Here is a 22,431-nt window from a genome sequence, read left to right on the forward strand (position 1 = left end):
CTGCCTCTTAATAGATTTTTCAAAACTCATAAGAATAAAAAGGTCAAATATGTCTTAGTACAGACAGCTCATGTGAAACTCAGGAACACTGATTTTAATCTTAATGCTTTTTCAAACTCCTGAGAGCCTCACTGAGGAGACTGAGAGCTGCTCCTCCCAAGAGAATAACATGGCTCAACTAACAATATACATTAGCAAGTAACAGAAGAGGTACACTTGACTCTGATACCTAAGTACTTTACAAATGTCTTTTACAAAGCAGCTGCACAATACATGAAAACCACACTAATGGCACATAATTATCTGTAGACACTGGACTGAGACTTACGTTTTTTTTGAAGCCCCGTGGGCAGTGGCTGCCGTTCTTCAAAGTGGGGGCCTGGGAGGATGCGAAGAACCTCCTCAATACTCCGCCAGCCAGGCCTGGAAAGCAGCTGAGCCAGTCGTACACTGAGGGGGGCATAACCACTGTACACATAGGATATGTCTGTAGGATTCTGTCAAATAAATAAATAACACCTGGAGATAGAGAATCAGAGCCACTTGTATCTTTAGAGGAGCCCCAAATTACCTGATTTGAAAGCAGAAACACAACTCTCTCACCCATGCCCTGCTCCAATCCACCCCAAATGGACTTCAGTTTCGCCAGCTAGGACTTCATTTTGACTCAAATCTTGAAAATTCACTCAAAGAAACTCTGGGTATTGAAGATGAATAAGTATCATTTGATTTGCCAAAAAATTTCTTAGATGGTACCATGACACTTTAGCTAAATAATAATGCCTACAAACCTTTGAACCTAGCAATTATATTTTTAGGCATTTATCCTACAGAGGTGCTTTTAGACCATTAGAGATAAACCAAAGAAAAAAAACATATTGATTGTGACACAGTAATTGCAAAAGGCTACAAACTGCCAAAATTTCTATCTTAGAAATCTGTTAAATCACAAAATAAGGAATATCCTTAAAACCACCCTGTGGGGACTAGGGATGTAGCTCAGTGGTAGAGTGTATTCTCAGCAAAGTGCAAAGCTCTGGGTTCAATTCCCAGTACCAAACAAATAACAAATCAAAAGCTCACTAAGTAGCAATTAAAAAGAATGACTGGTGTGATTCTGTCCTGCACATCTATTCTCTGAGGAAACAGTCATGTATTTTCCATTCTTCTCTCCCACCTAAATGCATGCATGGAAGATTCAATGGACAAGAACATGAGCCCCTTGAGGACCCAGAACTATCTTTTCAGCTAAAGGCTGACAAAGATTATCACATTAAGGTGGATACTAATGAAAATGAGCACAGTTTCTCTTGGGGGCTTTGATATTACACCACCTGCGGACTTAAACTGGAAGTGTGGTTTGGGTCCTGTGCATATTAGGGGACAGCACTTCATAGTTCTGTAGAAGATATTAATGCAAAAATGCAAGCAAAGGGGCTGGGGATGTGGCTCAAGCGGTAGCGCGCTCGCCTGGCATGCGTGCGGCCCGGGTTCGATCCTCAGCACCACATACAAACAAAGATGTTGTGTCCGCCGAGAACTAAAAAAAAAAATAAATATTAAAAATTCTCTCTCTCTCTCCTCTCTCACTCTCTCTTTAAAAAAAAAAAAATGCAAGCAAATATAGAAAAAGGTGGTTCTCTTCCCAAAGTGGAGAAGCCAAGTTCATCAATTACGTGAAGAATTGCTTCCAGATGATGGACTGATCAGGACGCTATTTAAGATCTCTGGCAGTAGAGGAATTTTCTTTAAGAAAATAGTTTAGGGCTGGGGATGTGGCTCAAGTGGTATCACGCTCGCCTGGCATGCATGCGGCCCGGGTTCGATCCTCAGCATCACATACAAACAAAGATGCTGTGTCTGCCAAAAACTAAAAAATAAATATTGAAAATTCTCTCTCTCTCTCTCTCTCTCTCCCCCCCTTCTCCCTCCACTCTCTCTTAAAAAAAAAAAGAAAATAGTTTAAATAATTTGTTAAAATTTTCCATCTTATTTCATTTCTGCAACAGTTGATATCTGGCTGTCCTTTTATAATGCAAAGTGAGAACTTTCCCTACTGTTTGATAAATGTTATCCAGGTTCCACTGCCAAGAATGTGTTGTCCAAAATGCCTGTTTGATTTTTTAAGATGGAACTCCACCCTCTGCTTGGTTTTTAACTAACTGTCTATGGAATGTTATGATAGGACATAGTAGTAGTTGTGTTCAGACATGGAAATAGTTGTGAAACAAAAATATATACATGTGAAATAAACTCAGTATTTTATTTTTTAATATTTTTTTTAGTTGTAGATGGACATCATATCTTTATTTATTTATTTATGTAGTGCTGAGGATTGAACCCAGTGCCTCGCAATACTATGCAAGTGCTCTACCACCGAGCCACAACCCCAGCCCCTAAACTCAGTATTTTGATAAAGTAAAAATAAAAAAGAATGAGAAGGAACAGGAAGGATCACCGAAGCATCTTCAATATCTCTAGTTAAGTGATAGGTGGGTTTGGAGGGAGGAAGATAAGAATGGTAAGGAGAGCTGAACTAATAGATGATGCACACGATGCAACGCAAAAATTAAGGGTATCTATTTTCCCACTGGGGTAAAAATGAGCCAATTTTGCTATTGATGGAGAAGACTAGTTATAAGCATTTCTTAACAAAGGCAGCCCAAAAAAGTCCCCCAGAAAAAAACAAACAAACAAAAGCCTAGAAAACAAAAATCAACCAACCAAATAAAAAAGACAATAAGAAAAAAAATTTAGAACTATTACAAAATACAACAAATGGAAGCCAGGCATGGTAGCACATGACCGCAATCCCAGCTACTTGGGAGGCTGAGGCAGGAGGATCATTAATTCAAGGCCAGCCTTGGCAACTTAGCAAGACCCTGTCTCAAAATAAAAAATAAAAAGGACTGGGGATACAGTTCAGTGGTAGAGCATCCCTGGGTTCAATCACTAGTAAAAAAAAATAATAATAAAAATAAAGCTAACAAATGTAAAGCAAAGTATACATGGGCTGGGGATGTAATCCAGTTGGTAGAGTACTTGCCTTGCATGCACAAGGCCCTGGGTTCGATCCCCAGTGCGCTCATGTGTGTGTGCGCATACACACACATACACTCACACAAATGTATATGCTACTTTGGAGCATAAAAATGTTTGTATGTGCACAGAATCTTTCTGGAAGAGTAGATTACAATTGGTTCCAGTGGTTTTACTCTGCAGGAACTGGGTAAGCTGTGGAAGGAAACCTCCCCATCACTGCTTGCCTTACTTCCGTGTGGCTAACTGACTGATTTTTGCTGGTCATTTCCCATCAACACCTCCTGAGGTTCCCCAACCTTCTCCACAGAGCTCTGTGCCCTGGAGATGGCCTGGAGGTGCTATGTCAACACTCTCCCACACCCTGTTTGTGCTTGCACAATTGCATGGGGAGGGGTAGAGGAGGGCAGCTGGAGAGTGGGCAGCAGCATGAGGTCAAGGCTTGTACCTCCCTGCCTTCTACCTGTGACACTTCTGGGGGCTGGATGTGTCTCTCTACAGTTTTCATCTAGCTTTCTAGAATAACTTCTCTGCCCTTCAGGCCTCAGTTGCTGAGGACTCCCCACTGCACTGCCTACTAGTCTCTACTGGTTCACATCTTTATTTTTTTAGGTACCAAGGATTGAACCCAGGGGGCTTAACCACTGAGCCACATCCCCAGTCCTTTTTATTTTTTGAGACAGGGTCTTGCTAAGTTGCTTAGGGCCTCACTAAGTTGAAGCTGGCTTTGAACTTGTGATCCTCCTGACTCAGCCTCCTGAGCCTCTGGGATTATAGGTATGTGCCACTGTGCCTGGTGCCCACATCTTTATTAATCCTCAGGCTCCCCAGTTTGATAGCATTATGTTTCCTCCTGAGATTCTGATGGACACAACACACAAATGCATTACTTTTTCAAAAAATATTAGACAGATGTGTAGATTAAGTAGCATATGTTGTCACAATAAACTATGAAACCAGTAACTGACTGCAGTTAAAGTGGAGGAGTGCATCTTACTTGTTCGTTAACATCATCCATCCAGAGGCGTAATGTTTTCCGAATTGTTGGGTAGTTGTTTCTGCCCCCCGTCTGTGGCTTTAGCAGGCCGGCCTTCTCTAGGTTGTACAAGGTCAGTATGTGCTCATAGCCATAGGTCTGCAAGAGAAATCATTTGGCCTTGATGTCAGATCAGGAAAAGGGCTTCTTCAATTTTCAAAATAGAGCACTTCGAACAAATCGATTTGATCTGTACTTCAGACAAAATAACAAGGTCCAGCAGTAACTCCTGATGAGCACAGGGGACAGGGCATGCTTATCCATTGATATTAAGGCAGTTCATTGTTTCAAAGTAGGATTTAAATATTTTTTTAAAAAATTATATATATATATATATATATATATATATATATATATATTTTTTTTTTTTAGTTGTAGGTGGACATATACCTTTATTTTTTATTTATTTTTTTGTGGTGCTGAGGATGGAACCCAGGGCCTCATACATGCTAGGCAAGTGCTTTTCTACTGACCTACAACCCTAGCCCAGGATTTAAAATTTTTAAAGTCAGAATTTATAGGCTCAACCTAAGCAAGCATCAAATAAATTATATTTATATGTGGTATATGATTAGCTCTAAAAAATGATGAGGCAGATCTACACATTCTAATAGGAAGTTGGAGATGGACACATTTATTTATTTTTATGTGGTGCTGAGGATTGAATCCAGTGCCTCACATATGCTAGGCAAGCGCTCTACTAATGAACCACAACCACAGCCCATAAATATATTTTTAAGGACAAAAAAGAGTTAATAATAAAATATTATGTATGGTAGGATTTTATTTCTGCCTTTAAAAAAGATATAAATAGTAGCCAAAACCTGAAAAATACTTTCAATCAGCTGAGCATGGTTCTGGCCTGAGCACTTCATATTCTTTTATGGCTCAGTCATCCTCATAAACCCATAAGGTAGCTGGGCATGATGGTACACACTTATAATTCCGGCGACTCTGAAGACTGTAGCAGGAGGATCACAAGTTCCAAGCCAGCCTCAGTTTAGTGAGGCCCTAAGTAATTCAGCAAGACCTGTCTCAAACAAAAAAAATCCCCAAAAACCAGGAGGTAGGTATTATCTCCATTTGAGTTACTTATTTGGTATCTGAGACTGAACCTAGAGGTGCTTAACCACTAAACCACATCCCTAGCCCTTTTTATTTATTAATTTATTTATTTAAGTTTTGAGTCAGGGTCTATAGTCCATGTCCTGAGTGAGCTATGGAAAGGTCATTCAGGTGAATTTGGGCTGAGGCATTCAATTCACACAGACACGGAAAATACCTTTGGGCATTTAGGACGGCTTCTCTATTTCCAGCCGTAAGCTCCCACAGGTGGGCAAGAGAAAAACACAGGAGGCTGCTGAGAGAGAAGGAGCACGTCCTGAAGCTCAGCTTTTATTGGGGGAAGCTAGTCCATGGAACATTCTATCCAAAAACGGGCAAGTGGTAGGTTTACAACAGGTGGGTGCAACTCAACTCCATTGGGTAACACCCAATCCCAGAGCTGCACCTCTCCTGGCCGAGCAGAGGTAAGTCTACATGCATTGCAGTGGGCACAGTGCCAATCTAGTACCTCTTTACTCAAGACTCAAAGATGCCAGGGCTGGGGATGTGGCTCAAGCAGTAGCGCGCTCGCCTGGCATTCGTGTGACCCGGGTTCGATCCTCAGCACCACATACAAAGATGTTGTGTCTGCCGAAAACTAAAAAATAGATATTTAAAAATTCTCTCTCTCTCTAAAAAAAAAAAAAAAAAAAAGACTCAAAGATGTGTGCATAACTCTTGTTTCTTGTTCAGGGCAGCCCCCAACAAGGGTCTAATGTTGCTGACGCTGGCCTTGAACTTGTGATCCTCCTGCCTTAGTTTCCCAAGTTTTTGGGATTACCAAGCCTGCACCACCATGCCTGGCTTCATTTGAGACTTTTAAAGAACTTGCCCAAGGTCACACAGCCAGTAAAAGCAGAGCTGAGCCAGGATCCAGCCACTATCACTCTGACATCTATGTACATAAATGCACTTTGTATACATTTGAAAATAGGAGACTGGAAGGATCCACACCAAATGGCTGATATGGGACACATCTGAGGAGGGACATGGGACTGTGTATGGGTCTGAGGGATGTTCATCTTTTGCTCCATGTATTTCTGCATCCTTGGAATCTTAATGCATATGTGTGCTTTATGTATAACTCAAAAAAAGACAAATGCAAAAAAAAATTAACGAGTCCTTAATTTTAATGATAATAAATTTAAGAATGACAGGTAAACAGCAAATAAATACTGCCTGAGACATTTTTGAACAGGGGGATTTTTTAAAATAGCAGAGGAGGCAAAACAAAAACAAAACAAGCAAAACCAAAAAATAAAAATACATACATAAATAAAACAACAGTGAACTTCTTCCTTATTATAAAGTATTAGATAGGAGTTCATAACCCACTTGAATCAAATGTATGGAAGATGATATGTCATGAGCTTTGTAATGTTTTGAACAACCAATAAAAAAAAAAATAAAGTATTAGGCTTGGGCTGGAGTTGTAGCTCAGTGGCAGAGCACTTGCCTAGCATGTGTGAGACTCTGGGTTTGAGCCTCACAAAGATAAATAAATAAAATAAAGGTACTGTGTCCATCTACAAATTTATATTTATTATTTATTTATTTAAAAAAATAAAGGAACAGTTTATTTCTGATAACAGTTCCGTAACAGGGAACTGTCATCAGAAATTTGCAAAGTTATCTTCCTCCATCACGCAACTGGCTCATTGAGATGAACACTAGGCCTAAATTGCCTGGGTTTTGGCACTGGTTTTGACATTTACTAGCTGGTGACCTTGGGCCAGTTATGAAACTAGTATATCCCTTAGGGGTTTCATCCACAAACAGGGGATGATAAACTCATCGGGCTGTTGTGAGAGTTAAACAAACGTGTATTCATAAAGCTTTTCAGATAGGTCCTGGCACACAGTAAATGCTCAGTAAATGCTTGTTACTGTTCTTACTATCAGATACAATAAATAACTATAGTTAATCAGAACAATTCCTCTAGGTGTTAAAAAATTTAAGATTGTGGTAGCAATATACCAAAATAGCCATTTTGTCACTTTCTTTTTGCTTTCCCCATTGACCAATAAAAGACTTTAATATATCTTACCTGGAGAATTTCTCTTTTGTAATAATCCAGGACTTTTTGTTTGAGTCCACTATTGCACACTGACTGGAGGCAGAGCAGCCTTAAGACCTTGGTCAGTGGATGCTTTTGGGCGATGCAATCCTCTATGTAATTGTTGACCTAGAAATAAAGTATATACATAGACTGCTGCTTTTAGAGACTTAAAGAACTTGATGTTTAGAATTATTTTTCTAAGTTAAAGAAAGGAGATGTGCAGGAGAAAGGCTCATTATTTTTTCTCACTTCTCAATCCTGACTGAGGTAGCTGCCTCAGCCCCTGCCACACACACTCCCAGGCACCACACAGACACACCAGTTCTCAGGTCAAATTACAGGAGCACCAGGCAGTGAAGACAGCTGTGGCCAGTCCCAACGCCTGCCCTGACAGGTCTATTTCTGTGGACAAACTCCTGAGAGATTGCCAAGTGTTTGGGACTTGTGGGACCTAGCCTATCTTAAGAAAAGCAGCAATTTAGTGTAAAATAACAGGAATATTTTTAGAAGATGGGAATTTTCACAAATGGAATAATTTAGAAAATTAATAAGGCTGAATTTTGGGGGAGATGGTGGTGCTGGGGATTGAACCCGGGGCCTTGTGCATGCTAGGCAAGTGCTCTACCATTGAGCTACACACTAAGCCCCTATGGCTGAATATATAAAGTCATGATTTAACAAATTCTCTCGAAAAGTAAATATCTTGTTTTTGCTTTTTGCAGACCGAACCCAGGGCTTTATGCATACCTGGCAAGCCCTCTACCACTGAGCTAAATCCACAGTCCCAAAAGCAAATATCATTTTTTTAAAGATTTTTCTTTTTAGTTGTAGATGGACACAATACCTTTATTTTGTTTTTATTTTTATGTGGTATCGGGGATCAAACCCAGTGCCTCACACGTGGTAGGCAAGTGCTCTGCCACTGAGTCACAGCCCTGGCCCCCCAAAAGCAAATTTCTTAATTTACTTATTATAGTCTTTAAAAATCTTGAATTTCAGGGATCATATCCCATTTCACCATGTATTGCACAAAGTATCTTACATAGAGTAATGCTAAGTATTTTTACCTGACAAAATCCACATTTTCACATTCTGCATTTTGCATTTGCTCATAAAATTATTTAGGCAAGGCACAGGTATCAAATCAATTGTTTATTTGACTATAATCTTACGTTTGGTAAACTATTTGTTATAACAGTTTTATTGTCTACATACCTTGTCAGTGTCTATTCCAGACATAAACTCTTGTTCCACTGTTAATTTATCAAAGAAGTCTTCGGAAGCTAAAATATAATTACCAAATTTTCAACTCAGAAATTCAATAAATGTGAATTTGTTTAAGTAGTTTGCTTTTATACACAAGGTGTGATTAAGAAACAGGACATGCAAAAAAGAAAGCAAGCACAAGTTAAATCATCAGCCAATGAGTGTACTGGGGATTAAACCTGGGGCATTTTACCACTGAGCTACATCCCCACTTTTTTTTTTTTTTAATTTTGAGACGGGATCTCACTAAGTTGCTTAGGGTCTTGGTAAGTTGTTGAGGCTGGCCTCAAATTTATGATCCTCCTGCCTCAGCCTCCTGAGTCACTGGGATTACAGGAATGTATCATTAATGCATTATGAGTTAATGAAAACTCATTTCCCAAGAGCATTTCACTTTTGTCATCAGATTCAACCAATTTGATTTCCACTTCTGTTAACATAAAATCAAAGGACTGATTTTCTAATACAATGTTTAAGATTCAAAGAATACTTCATAGTCGAAGGCACTAAATAGGTTGCAAAAGCTGAGTAGGAGTAGGCACTCCTACTCAGCTTTTACAACCTATTTAAAATTTTTTTTTTAGTTGTAGATGGACATAATACCTTTATTTATTTTTATACGGTGTTGAGGATCGAACCCAGGGGCTCACATGTGCTAGGCTAATGCTCTACCACTGAACCACAACCCCAGCCCCAACAACCCTATTTTTTTTTTTTTTTAGAGAGAGAGAGAGAGAGAGAGAATTTTTTAATATTTTTTTTTTTTAGTTTTCGGTGGACACAACATGTGGTGCTGAGGATCGAACCTGGGCCGCATGCATGCCAGGCGAGCATGCTACCACTTGAGCCACATCCCCAGCCCAACAACCCTATTTTTTAATGAACAAACTCGGATCCAGTTTAGTATAAATCTGAACTTTTTCCAAAATACTCAACACAGGCTTTCTGTACCAATTTTGCAGAATACTCTCAAGAGAAAATTTAAAAAAAAACCCCAGAAACACCATATTGTTCTAATTAAGTAATCCTTCACAATAGGAAAAAAAATAGACTAAAAAAATTAACTGCCTATTATTATGAGAGCAATATTATGCATAAATTTGGGACAGGGGACAGGGTAGGGGGATTGAATCCAGGACACTTTACCACTAAGCTACTTCCCCAGACCCTTTTTTTTTCACTTTGAGATAGGGTCTTGCTAAGTTGCTGGCTTCCTGTGTGATCCTCCTGCTTCAGTCTCCCAAGGTGCTGAGATCACAGGTGTGTGCCACTGCACCTGGATGCATAAATCTTTTCTCTTATCTATATTCTAAATATTTTGTCATCACTAACTGCTAATGTGCACATTTACTTACTACTGAGAAACATAGGATGTTAAAACAGCTGACTGGGCTGGGTGTGTAGCTCAATGGTAGAGCACAAGCTTTGTATGAGCAAGGCCTTGGGTTGCATCCTCAGTGCAGAAGGAGAAAAAAACGCTGACTTTCCCAAGGAAGCCTCAGTGCGTATGGGAGTCAGCTCCAGGTGGAAGATCATGTCAAAGGATACTTACTAGTGACGTCTTTGATCAACTCTGCAATCGAGGTATGATTTGCAAGTGAGCCCCTTGCTGCCTGCATGTGGGGCAACTGGGAAACAAACTGCTTAATTTCCCCCACGGTCTTGGCGTTGTGCCTTTCCTGAAACAGACAAGAGGGCAGCGGCATCAGCAGCAAAGACATTTCAGAGGACCGCTAATTACGTTACTGCGAAAGAGTGGACACGTACTAGTCAGGCCAAACTCGTCCAACATCACACAGAACAGGAAAGGTAAATATATCACTGAAAGAGGCTGGGGATATAGCTCAGTTGGTAGAGTGCTTGCCTTGCACGCACAAGGCCCTGGGTTCGATCCCGGCACTAAAAAAAAATTAAAAAAAAAAAAAGCCATAAAAATCTAAAATAATTTGGGCTGGGGATGTGGCTCAAGTGGTAGCATGCTTGCCTGGCATGCATGAGGCCTGGGTTCAATCCTCAGCACCACATACAAACAAAGATGTTGTGACCGCCGAAAACTAAAAAAAAAAAAAATTAAAAAAAAAAACTCTCTAAAAAAAAATTTAAAAAATATTTAAAAAATATCACTGAAAGAGTTCATGGAGCCTCTTAACCACATTAGCACTTCTTTATTATTATTTTTTTTTAGTTATAGATGGACACGATATCTTTATTTTATTTATTTTTATGTGGTGCTGAGAATTGAACCCAGTGCCTCACATGTCCGAGGTGGGCGCTCTGCCACTGTGCCACAGCCCCAGCCCCAGCACTTCTTTTTTTTTAAATATTTATTTCTTAGTTGTAGTTGGACATAATACCTTTATTTGATTGTATGTAGTACTGAGGATCGAACCCAGGACCCCGCGCCTGCCAGACAAGCGCGCTACCACTGAGCCACAACACTAGTCCCCAGCACTTCTTTTTTAACAACAACAAAAATATTTCTTTTTTAGTTGTAGTTGGACACAATACCTTTATTTCACTTATTTATTTTTATGTGGGCCTCGCACATGTGAGGTGAGTGCTCTACCACTCTACCAGCCTATCACTTCTTTTTAAATAAATAATTATTTTTTGATACTTCGATTAAACTAGAGGCGTTCTACCACTGGAGCTACCCCAGTCCTTTTTAAGTTTTTATTTTGAGTCAGCTAGACAAGCTAAGTTGCTTATGGTCTCGCTAAGATCCTGAGGCTGGTCTCCAACTTTCTAATCCTCCTGCCTCAGCCTCTGGAGTTGCTTGTGCCACTGAGCTTTGCACATTAGCACTTTTTTTTTTTTTATAGAGAAAGTGCCTACAATTCTCTTTTCCTGTGTATCATTTCATACGTTTCGACAGTATTTTGTGGGCATTCAAGTATTAGTGGACAATATTTGGTAAACCACACAAATTTCTGAGTAAAAAACTAAGATGAAAAAAATCAGGTTTTGCGTAGAGGAGGCTATAAACAGTAAACTGTTTCCTCCCTGATAGAAACAAATCCAGTCCTTCTCTGAATGTCAATCTTGAGTATAACAAAATGAACCTGGTTTAGTGATGAGACTGTTTTTCAAGACAAAACTTGGTAATTTCAACTAAAAGTATCCTCAGAAATATAAAAATTAATTAATGAATAATTCCTAAGACAGAAAAAATTTAGAACTACTCAGTGAAAAAATTTTCTAAAACTTTTCTACTTTATATCTTCTAAGTCTAAATATTCAGAGTTTATCAGCTTACTGATTCCCATGTTTCAAAAAGGAGCTTTAACAAGAAGAAACCAGTTGATGGGCAAGAGGAGGCAGGAAGTGATAATGAGGCTCTGGGCTGCCAGGGACTTTAGTCTCATTATCACCCACCACACATGCAGGGTTCCCCTGCCACAGTCACAGTGGCTAGACCTGCAATTTTCATCATGAACTGCAAGTTCTATCACAAAAGAGCTTTTATTTTTAGTACAGCTGGCTTCCTCTTAAGTAGGAAATAATTTAAAGGAAGTTATTGAAAATGTTTACACAGAAAACTTATAAACTACAAATGTGTGCCCTATGTCCTCTACAAAAGGAGAAAAACCTAACAGGACCTCTTTTGTCATGGGTCCGAGAAAAAGTCTGAAAAGAAAGAAATCCCTGGGTCCTCAGGAACCTGCAATTACTCAGGGTAGGAAAGTGCGGCTAGCTATTATTTTCGGCTGTGTGGTTGGAGTTCTTATTCTCCTGCAGGTGGGCACCCTAGCAATGGAAGGTAGCTCGTCTCACCTCGAAGGCAGCAGAGATGATCTTTGCCTTCTTGCTGAGCACAGAGCCCACCGCATTGAAATTCTTATCTCGGATCTCAGCATAGAGCTCCTCTGCAGAATTCAGCTGCAGCTTCTTTGCTTCTGTGGGGAGGTCCTTCCCACCATCACCCTGCTTCTTAGGTGCAAATTTCTCTGGGGGTAATTTCACATAACCTGAATGACAATGGGAGGAAACGAGCACCTATGTGTAATTACTGGAAGAAGCAACAATCAAGTACCCAGGCATAAAAGGGAATTTCCAGTTCAATAGAGAATGGAAGATAGCTTAACAAGACAGTGACACATAGCTCTGGGTTTTTATATCCCGTGATACAAGTACAGGAAAGAGTGACTCTTGATGGGCATGGTGGTGTACACTGGTAATCCCAGCAGCTCAGGAGGCTGAGGCAGGAGAATTTTAAGTTTAAACCCAGCCTCAGCAATTTAGCGAGACCCTATCTGAAAATAAAAAAATAAAAAGGGCTGGGTGTGGCTCAGTGGTTAAGCACTCCTGGATTCAATCCCTGGTACTAAAAAAAAAAAAAAAAAAAAAAAAAGTAATAGTGACTCTTTAGCATTGATACCATGGTTCCGTTTTTCTTTGGGGGCACCTATATATAAGCTACCATAGCAATGTCCAGTTCCTAAACTTCTTGAGGAATTAGGTCCCTTTTCCTCTTCTAAGTTAGGTGTGATTCAGTGGTACAGGAATTGCCTAACATGAGTGAGGCCCTAGGTTTGATGCCTAGCACCATAAAAAAAAACTTACAAGGATCTGCCCAATGTCTTCTATGGTTTTTCAAACTGTAAGTGATGTCCCGTTAGGTGCCATGAAATCAAGCCACTGGGTGGCGAGAAATATTAAAAAACAGAAGAAAACAAAACAGCAACAAACAAAAGAGGAAATACCAGAGTGTATCACATGAACTAAGGGAAGGTGGGTTTTTATTATTAATAAAACTTCTGCTTTTGTTTTATACATACATATATGCATGTGTGATATAAAATATATTTCTTACTGTGGGGTGCAGATCAAAAATAGTTGAAAGCCACTCCAGAACAAGGGTCAGAAACTATGGCATGAGGGCCAAATTCTGCCCAATTCCTTTTTTTTTTTGGTACCAGTGATTGAATTCAGGGGTGCTTAATAATTGTGCTACATCCCTAAGCCTTTTTCAAATTTTGAGACAGGGTCTAAGTTGCTTAGAGCCTCACTAAATTGCTGAGGCTGGCTTTGAACTCGCAATCTTCCTGCCTCAGCCTCCCCAGTTGCTGGGATTACAGGCATATGCCATTGCATATTTTTACCTCCTGTTTTTGAAAATAAAGTTTTATTGTCACATTGCCACACCCATTCCATATGTAGTATGCATAACAACCCCTCCCCGATCTTCCTCCTCCTCTTCTTTTTGCAGTACTAGGTATCAAACCCGGGGCACGTTACCACTGAGTTACATGCATAGCCCCCTCCCTTTTTTTTCCCCCCCTAAATTTTGAGACAGGGTCTCATTAAATTGCCCAGGCTATCCTTGAGCATGTGCCTCAGCCTCTCAAGTAGCTGGGTTTAATAGGTGTGTACCACCATACCTAGCTTTTCTACTATTTTTCCAGTTTCCCTAATCAATGTTTAACTTGTTAAAAAAAAAAAAAAAGCTACAAAGAGGCCGTGAATTAGCTGGATGTGGTGGCACACACCTATCATTCCAGAAATTTGACAGGCTGAAGCAGGAGGACCACAAGTTCAAAGCTAGCCTTAGCAAATCCCTAAGCAACTTATCAAGACCCTGTTTCAAAATAAAAAAGATACAAAAGCGTTGCAGATGTAGCTCAGGGGTTAACTACTCCTGGGTTCAATCCCAGGTACCATAAAAAACAGAAACAAAAGAAAAAACAAAGAGGTTGTGAGTTTACACATATGCTTTATTTTCTTGGAAAATCCCTGCTGACCTTTCACCTTGTTTACACAGCCATCTCCTGCAGCCCTTACAGGTCACCCCTTCCCATCCCAAACTCTCTGGGGTGGGGAGTGGTGCACACCTGTAATCCCAGCTACTTGGGAGGCTGAGGCAGAAGGATTATTAAATCTGAGGCCAGCTTCAGCAACTTAGCAAAACCCTGTCTGGCACTTTTTTTTTTTCTTTTTTGGCAGGTGTTGAGGATCAAACCCAAGGCCTTATGCATGCTAGGCAAGCACTCTACTACTGAGCTACATCCCCAGCCCAAGACCCTAAGGCCTCAGAAATAAAAGGAGCTGGGGATATAGGTCAGTGGTAGAGCATCCTGGATTCAATCCCCAGTGCAAAATACTACTACTACTACTACTACTAATAATAATAATAATAATAAATTAATTACAATCTCTCAGATTTTAAATGCTGACAGAAACAAAGAAGTATCACATGGGCCAAAATCAACCAAATAAAACATGTTTGTGACCTCTAACCTAATAACCTGCTATGCCCCAAACCTAGCAGGCCGTCCGATCTTCCAACTTGTGACCCTAACCTTCTGTATCAGCCTTGTTCCTGAGGATTTCCCCATCTGTGCTCTCTCCTTTTATGAGCTTGCTGTCACACCACGGGCAGCATTCAGCATGCTGCTCATCCTTCCCCAGAGCCTCCGCCTGAACTCTACCCTTCTTTCCAACCCAGCACAGCCACCTCTTCACAAGCTCTCCAGAACTATCGCCAGCCATGAGGCATGGTCTGGTTATTCCTCCTCCAGTTATTTTCTTCTTTTTGGATGCTCTTATTTGGTCATTTTATGTATACTATTTATATAGATAGATAGATATACATATAAACTACATATTATACACACATATATAAAATTTATAATTGGCTATGTAGTTACACATGTTCCACATTTATTATTTTATAAAGTTCTCAACCATTTGGATTATTCAGAAAATTCTAAAAAAGAAATGGAAATACAAATTTTTTTGTAAACCTCCTTGATCTCTTTTTTTTGGAATGATTCCTCAAGGGACGTTAAAGCTTTGGATTTTCTTGAGCCAAGAGTGAAAGACTTATGAGTTGCCAAACTGCTGCAAAAAAGGTTTATGCTAATCTACACTTTGAAATCACCATTAGAAACTGGATCTTTAAGTTCACATAATGCTTAAGTATGCCAGGTAAGAATGGTAGCCTCCACAAAAAGGGTATTTTTATCATATTACCTATTAATAAAAATAGATGTCACTTACTGTTCTGAATGCCATAGATTTCATCAATGAGTCCTTCATATGTAAGTTGAGTGGCAAGAGGTGTTAATAAATCCACATTTCGATCAAGCAATAAGAGGTTGTCAAAAACAGGAAATATTGAATTTTGGCTTCCTGTAAACTCTCTCTTCATCCTGATCATCATATTGGCAACTTGCTGGAAATAAAACACTGGATCAGGTGGCGCCTTCCAGAACTAGCAGAATCAAAACTTCAGCTAAAAACAGATCATCAAAACAGGAAAAAAACTGCAAGAGTGAGACTGATTAAGAAATAAGCGCTGGGCTGGGGATGTGGCTCAAGCGGTAGCGCGCTCGTCTGGCATGCGTGTGGCCCGGGTTCGATCCTCAGCACCACATACAAACAACGATGTTGTGTCCGCCGATAACTAAAAAATAAATATTGAAAAATTCTCTCTCTCTCTCTCTCTCCCTCTATCACTCTCTCTTAAAAAAAAAAAAAAAAAGAAAAGAAATAAGCGCTCTCTCTGCTTCCTGGTCACCATGATGTGAGCTGCTTCCCTCTGCCACACACGCCCCCATGATGTTCAGCCTATCTCAAGCCCCAAGAAATGGAGCCAGACTTCTATAGACTAAGACCTCTGAAAACACATGGCTGTGACCTTCAGCGCTCTAACTTCACGTGTAGAATTCGGGGCTATAACATAGAAGAAAAACAGCAAGTGTCCATGGTTCAGAAGAAAGAAAATGATTTCAGCCAAAAAAAAAAAAAAAAGAAAAAGAAAGAAGCAGCTATTGGGCTGGGGCTGAGGTTTAGTGGCAGAGCACCTGCCTTGCATGTGTGAGGCACTGAGTTTGATCCTCAGCACCACATAAAAATAAATAAATAAAGATATTTAAAAAAAAGAAATAAGCAGATATCAAAAAGCATTTGCTGGGGCTGGAGATGTGGCTCAAGCGGTTGTGCGCTCGCCTGGCATGCGTGCGGCCCGGGTTCGATCCTCAGCACCACATACCAACAAAGATGTTGTGTCCGCCGAGAACTAAAAAATAAATATTAAAAATTCTCTCTCTCTCTCTCCTCTCTCACTCTCTCTTTAAAAAAAAAAAAAAAAAAAAAAAAGCATTTGCTATTGGCCACCACTTAGAGCCAACAGCAGCCACCAATTCCCAGTAAGGCAAAAAATCAGTTACACTGTGCTTGCTATTTGAGGTTCTACAAAGTCACTGAAGCCACTGAATTTGGCTAGCTAATCCTGACTCACAGCTCCTACGGAAATACAATGGGGTACCTGTGGGCCACTGCACAACTGCTGTCAACTGATCAACACAACATGGTTCCACGTGTGTTTCTGTTTAAAGACTCTGACTTTATATTTATGTATCACTCACAGCCAACAGCTCTCTCACTGGCCTGAATGAAGCTTCTCTAACACACTGATTTCTCCACAAGGCACATCGCAGGTTTTCTGTGCTCAGGAACACTAGGTAGCACTTCAGCACTATACTTGAGGGCCTACTTCAAACAGCAAAATCATCAACGAAAACTATAAAGAGCAGAAAAACAGGACACTAACAGACTGGAAGAGATACTTGTAGCCCAAAAGTGGAAACAAGAAGGCAGAGCGTCATCTTGTTCAACCTCAGCCAGCAGTGTGTTCAGTGCATGACAAATTTCTCACTTCTCTGTGCACGTCCACAAAGTACCATGAGTGCTAACTTGAGGGTCACGCCCAAATTATAGGGAAGAGGAAAAGTCCAAACACAGAATTTGTGAGTTATGGAGCCTGGCTGTACTTGTGAGGAGTCTCCCCTTCCTCCCCAACTTTGGGTGCCAGGGGCCCCCCTTCACTACCAGAAAACAGCTGGTTCTCACCCGAGCACACTCTCCTTTCCCAAAGATCTGGGGGATTGTTCCATACAGAGCTTGCAGGGTCATCAGTCCCTTCGCAGCATGATACAGGCTTGTCTGGTCACCCTCTAGGTAGCACTCCTATGGGGAAGAAAGGCCAGTTACTATGAATCAGTCTTTTCCCAGGAGCCAGCCAGGTGCCTGCCTCTGTTCCAGTGTTAGGGTTCAGCAAGGGACAATAAAACCAGTTCCAAGGCTGGGGCTGGGGCTCAGCGGTACAGCAGTTTGCCTCACACTTGTGAGGCACTGGGTTCGATCTTCAGGACCGCATAAAAACAAATAAACAAAGTAAAGATATTTGTCTACCTACAACCAAAAAAACAAAACAAAACAAAACAAAAAACAAACCCATTTCCATATATTGCATGCTCTATAAACAAAGTCGAAAGACAAATAGCAGCCAGGTGTGGTGGCTCATGCCTGTAATTCCAGCTATTTAGGAGGCTGAGGCAGGAGGACTAAAAGTTTGAAGCCAGCCTGGGTGACTTATCAAGACCCTGTATCAAGGGCTGGGGCTGTAGCTTAGTGGTAGAGTGCTTGCCTACCCATGTGTGAGGCACTGGATTTGATCCTCAGCACTACATATAAATAAATAAAATAAAAGTATTAAAAAAATACAAGAACAACAAAAAAAAATAAGAGACCCAGAATAGCTAAAGCAATCCTTAGCAAGAAGAGTGGAGCAGGTGGCATCACTATACCAGACCTTAAACTATACTACAGAGCAACAGTAACAAAAACAGCATGGTATTGGCACCAAAATAGACTTATAGACCAATGGTACAGAATAGAGGACACAGAGACAAACCCACACAAATACAGTTATCTCATTTTAGACAAAGGCACCAAAAATATATATTGGAGAAAGGATAGCCTCTTCAACAAATGGTGCTGGGAAAACTGGAAATCCATATGCAACAAAATGAAATTAAGCCCATATCTCTCACCATGTACAAAACTCAAATCAAAATGGGTCGAATTAAAGCAGAGACCCTGTGCCTAATAGAAGAAAAAGTAGGCCCAAACCTTCATCATGTCAGATTAGGTCCCAACTTTCTTAATGAGACTCCCAAAGCACAAGAAATAAAATCAAGAATCAATAAATGGAATGGATTCAAACTAAAGAGCTTCTTCTCAGCAAAAGAAACAATCAGTGAGGTGAATAGAGAGCCTACAAAATGGGAGCAAATTTTTACCACACGCACATCAGAGCACTCATCTCTAGAATATATAAAGAACTCAAAAATCTTAACACCAAAAAACAAACCCAATCAATAAATGGGCCAATGAACTGAACAGACACTTCTCAGAAGATGATATACAATCAATCAACAAATATATAAAAAAATGTTCGACATCTCTAGCAATTAGAGAAATGCAAATAAAAACTACTCTAAGATTTCATCTCACTCCAGTTAGAATAGCAGCTATTAAGAATACAAACAGGGGCTGGGGTTGTTGCTCAGTGGTAGAGCGCTCACCTAGCATGTGAGATGCCCTGGGTTGGATCCTCAGCACCACATAAAAACAAATAAACAAAATAAAGGTATTGTGTCCAACTACAACTAAAAAATAAATATTAAAAAAAAGAATACAAAAAAAATAAAATAAAAAAAAAAGAATACAAACAACAATAAGTGTTGGCAAGGATGTGAGGAGAAAGGCACACTCATACATTGCTGGTGGGACTGCAAATTGGAAAGCAATATGGAGATTCCTTGGAAAACTTGGAAAGAAACCACCATTTGACCCAGCTATCCCACTCCTCGGTTTATACTCAAAGGACTTAAAAACAGCATACTATAGTAATGCAGCCACATCAATGTTTATAGCAGCTCAATTCATAATAGCTAAATTGTGGAACCAATCTAGATGCCCTTCAGTAGATGAATGTATAAAGAAACTGTCGTATATATACACAATGAAATATTACTCAGCATTAAAAGACAATAAAATCTTGGGCTGGGGATGTGGCTCAAGCGGTAGCGCGCTCGCCTGGCATGCGTGCGGCCCGGGTTCGATCCTCAGCACCACATACCAACAAAGATGTTGTGTCCGCCGAGAACTAAAAAATAAATATTAAAAATTCTCTCTCTCTCTCCCTCTCCTCTCTCACTCTCTCTTTAAAAAAAAAAAAGACAATAAAATCATGGCATTTGCAGATAAATGGATGGAGTTGGAGAATATTATGCTAAGTGAAGTTAGCCAACCCCAAAAAAACAAATGCCGCGTGTTTTCTCTGATTTGAGGATGCAGATCCATAATGGGGATGGTGGGGGAAGCATGGGAGGAATGGAGGAACTTTAGATAGGGCAAAGGTGAAGGAGGGAAAGAGAGGGGATAGGAGAGATGGTGGAATGAGATGGACATCATTACCCCAAGTACGTGTATGAAGACATGTATGTGACTCTATCCACTTTGTGTACAACCAGAGACATGAAAAGTTGTGCTCTATATGTGTACTATGAATTGAAATGCATTCTGCTGTCATATAAAACAAATTCGAATAAATAAATAATTTTTAAAAAATGGTTAAAAAAAAGACCCTGTATCAAAATATAATTTTTTTTAAAAATGGGCTGGGGATGTAGCTCAGTGGTAAAGTGCTTAGCAACCAGGTACAAGGCCCCGGATGGGATCTCCAATACCTCAAGGGGGGGAAAAAAAAAAAAAAGAAAGACAAAATGGCAAGGGCAGAAGACATCCTGGATGGCCTACAGAGTAAGAGCTCCCCATGCACAAGGCCACCTAATAGTGTTAGATGCTTCAAAAGTGGACTGGCTCAATAAATCATGGTACATTCAAATAATGGAACACAATACAGCTTCAACTACAAACACAGCAGCACTTTCATAAATGGTAGAAAATGACTCCCAAATGTCTTATTAAAAGCAATATATCAAGGGCTGGGGCTGGTGCTCAGTGATAGCACACTTGCCTGACATGTATGAAGCACTGGGTTTGATTCTCAGCATCACATCTAAATAAATAAGATAAAGGTCTATCAACAACAAAAAAATATTTAAAAAGTAAGATATCAAAATGTGTATGTGTATGTGTGTATATACAACCATGTGTTTAAAAATGAGAATACTATACATGTTGTGAGCTGCAGCTGCATAAAGTACCTAGAGAAAAAAAGAGTTAAACACACACCAAAACACATCCCGGTGTGATGGCACACACCCTTAATCTTAATGATTCAGGAGTCCGAGGCAAAGTATTACAACTTCAAGGCCAGTCTTACCAACTCAGCAAGGTGCTAAGTAACTTTGCAAAAACCTGTCCAAAAATAAAAAAGGGCTGGGGATGTGGCTCAGTGGTTAAGTAACCCTGGGTTCAATCCTTGGTACCCTCCCCCCAAAAAAAAGAAAAAGAAAAAAAAAAAAAAGAAAATACACACATACATACACACACAAAGAAAGAGTTAGGAATAGGGATTGTTTCTGGAAACAACTGGGCAGTCTGAGAACTGGGGTGGAGAGTGGCTTACTCTTCACCCTATGACCTTTCTGACTCAAAGAAATTCTACCATGAGCATGGATTATGTTCACAAAACATTTTCAAATTATTTTTTAAAAGATAAAGTAATATTCTTATGAGAGAATGTGTTTATTGGAAGAAAAGTGGCAAATAAATACATAAAACACACTGGCAAAAAGACTTGCAGAACCAGAGAGAAAAGATATGTATACTTACTGATAAACCTATGCTAGAAAATAATCAGTGGGCACCAGCAGTGCTGGGCCAGTGGCTGTCCACCTGAAAGAAAACATGCCAACACCATCCGCCACACAGCACACACACAAACCCAAGTCAGATTCAAGACCTGTGAAGAGGAGAACTCAAAACTTTTAAAAGAAAATGAAAGATTTCTGTGTTTTCAGAGTAAAAGATTTATTCAGATTCAAAAAGAGCAAAGCAAATAAAAAAAAGTGAGAGATTTAAGTGCTTTGGTTGAAGAACTCATATACTTCCTCATTTCAAACTTACGGCAAAGCCATAGTAATCAAGACTGTGTTGCAGGCAGGAAGACAGACAGATCAACCAAAGGACCAGAATCGAGAGACCAGAAATAAGCACACCCTTATACTTATGGACAACTGTGTTTTTGCAAAGGTAACAAGACAATTCAAAGAGGAAAACAAAGTCTTTTCAACAAATAGTGTTGGAACAAATGGATATCCCCATGTTAAAAAAAAAAAAGTTAGACCCCTCTCTCTTACATTATACACAAAATTAATTTAAAATGGGTCAAAGATCTACATGTAAAAAGTAAAGCTACAAAACACTTAGAAGGAAACACTGGTATGAATCTTTGTGGCTGGGTTAGGCAACAGTTTCATGAATTTGATACCAAAAGCACAAGTAAAAGAAGAAAAAAAGAAATTGGATTTTATCAAAATTAAAAATATTTGTGCATTAAAGGATCCCACTTTCACTAAGAAAGTGAAAAGAAGCCACAAAATGGAGGAAAATATTTGAAAATCCTGTATCTGATAAGAGATTTGTATCTAGAATACAATGAGAATTCTTGCTAGGTGCAATGGCACACACATTACTTCCTGTGTCTCAGAAGGTTGAGGCAAGAGGATCATAAGTTCAAGGTCAGTCTCAGTAACTCAGCAAGACCCTGTCTCAAAAAAGTAAAAATGGCTGGGGATGTAGTTCAGTGGTAGAACACCCTTTGTACAGTGGTAGATCCCCGCCCCCCCAAAAAAAATTCTTATAACTTTGTGTTAAAAACAGATAAATAACACAAAGTGGGCAAGTGACATAAAAAGACATTTCTCCAATAGATGACATATAAATGTCCAATAAGCATATGAAAAGATAATCGACATCATTTGTCATCACAGAAATGCAAAGTAAAACCACAACGAAAAACCACTCATACCCAGTTGGAAAAGACGAACAATGATAGTATCAGGGAGAAGGTGCAGCAGCTGCTAGTGGGAATATGAAATGGCAGCACTACTAGGCAAGAGTTTGGAATTTCTCAAAGTGTTAAACACAGTTGCCATATGACCAGAATAGA

The 22,431-nt window shown here is 39.8% G+C and overlaps 1 protein-coding gene across 2 annotated transcripts in view; it reads right to left on the reverse strand.

Moving 5' to 3' along the window:
• VPS33A (VPS33A core subunit of CORVET and HOPS complexes) overlaps window positions 1-22,431 on the reverse strand; it is a 30,624-nt gene that overhangs the window by 2,749 nt on the left and 5,444 nt on the right. The window contains exons 5-12 of one of the 2 annotated variants that reach the window (XR_014020936.1): window positions 17,358-17,474; window positions 15,504-15,678; window positions 12,279-12,472; window positions 10,057-10,183; window positions 8,454-8,521; window positions 7,227-7,364; window positions 4,037-4,174; window positions 329-519 (exon numbers count right to left, since the gene is read on the reverse strand). Coding sequence is in view for 1 of the 2 variants with exons in the window: in XM_081285223.1 (XP_081141349.1) it covers window positions 329-497; window positions 4,037-4,174; window positions 7,227-7,364; window positions 8,454-8,521; window positions 10,057-10,183; window positions 12,279-12,472; window positions 15,504-15,678; window positions 17,358-17,474 (1,126 nt within the window). In the remaining variant the exon portion in view is untranslated. The remainder of the gene's footprint in view (window positions 1-328; window positions 520-4,036; window positions 4,175-7,226; window positions 7,365-8,453; window positions 8,522-10,056; window positions 10,184-12,278; window positions 12,473-15,503; window positions 15,679-17,357; window positions 17,475-22,431) is intronic. The other variant, XM_081285223.1, reaches the window with a different exon arrangement.

This window comes from Spermophilus citellus, assembly GCF_964194105.1.
Source record: "Spermophilus citellus genome assembly, chromosome: 3".
Lineage (NCBI taxonomy): Eukaryota > Metazoa > Chordata > Mammalia > Rodentia > Sciuridae > Spermophilus > Spermophilus citellus.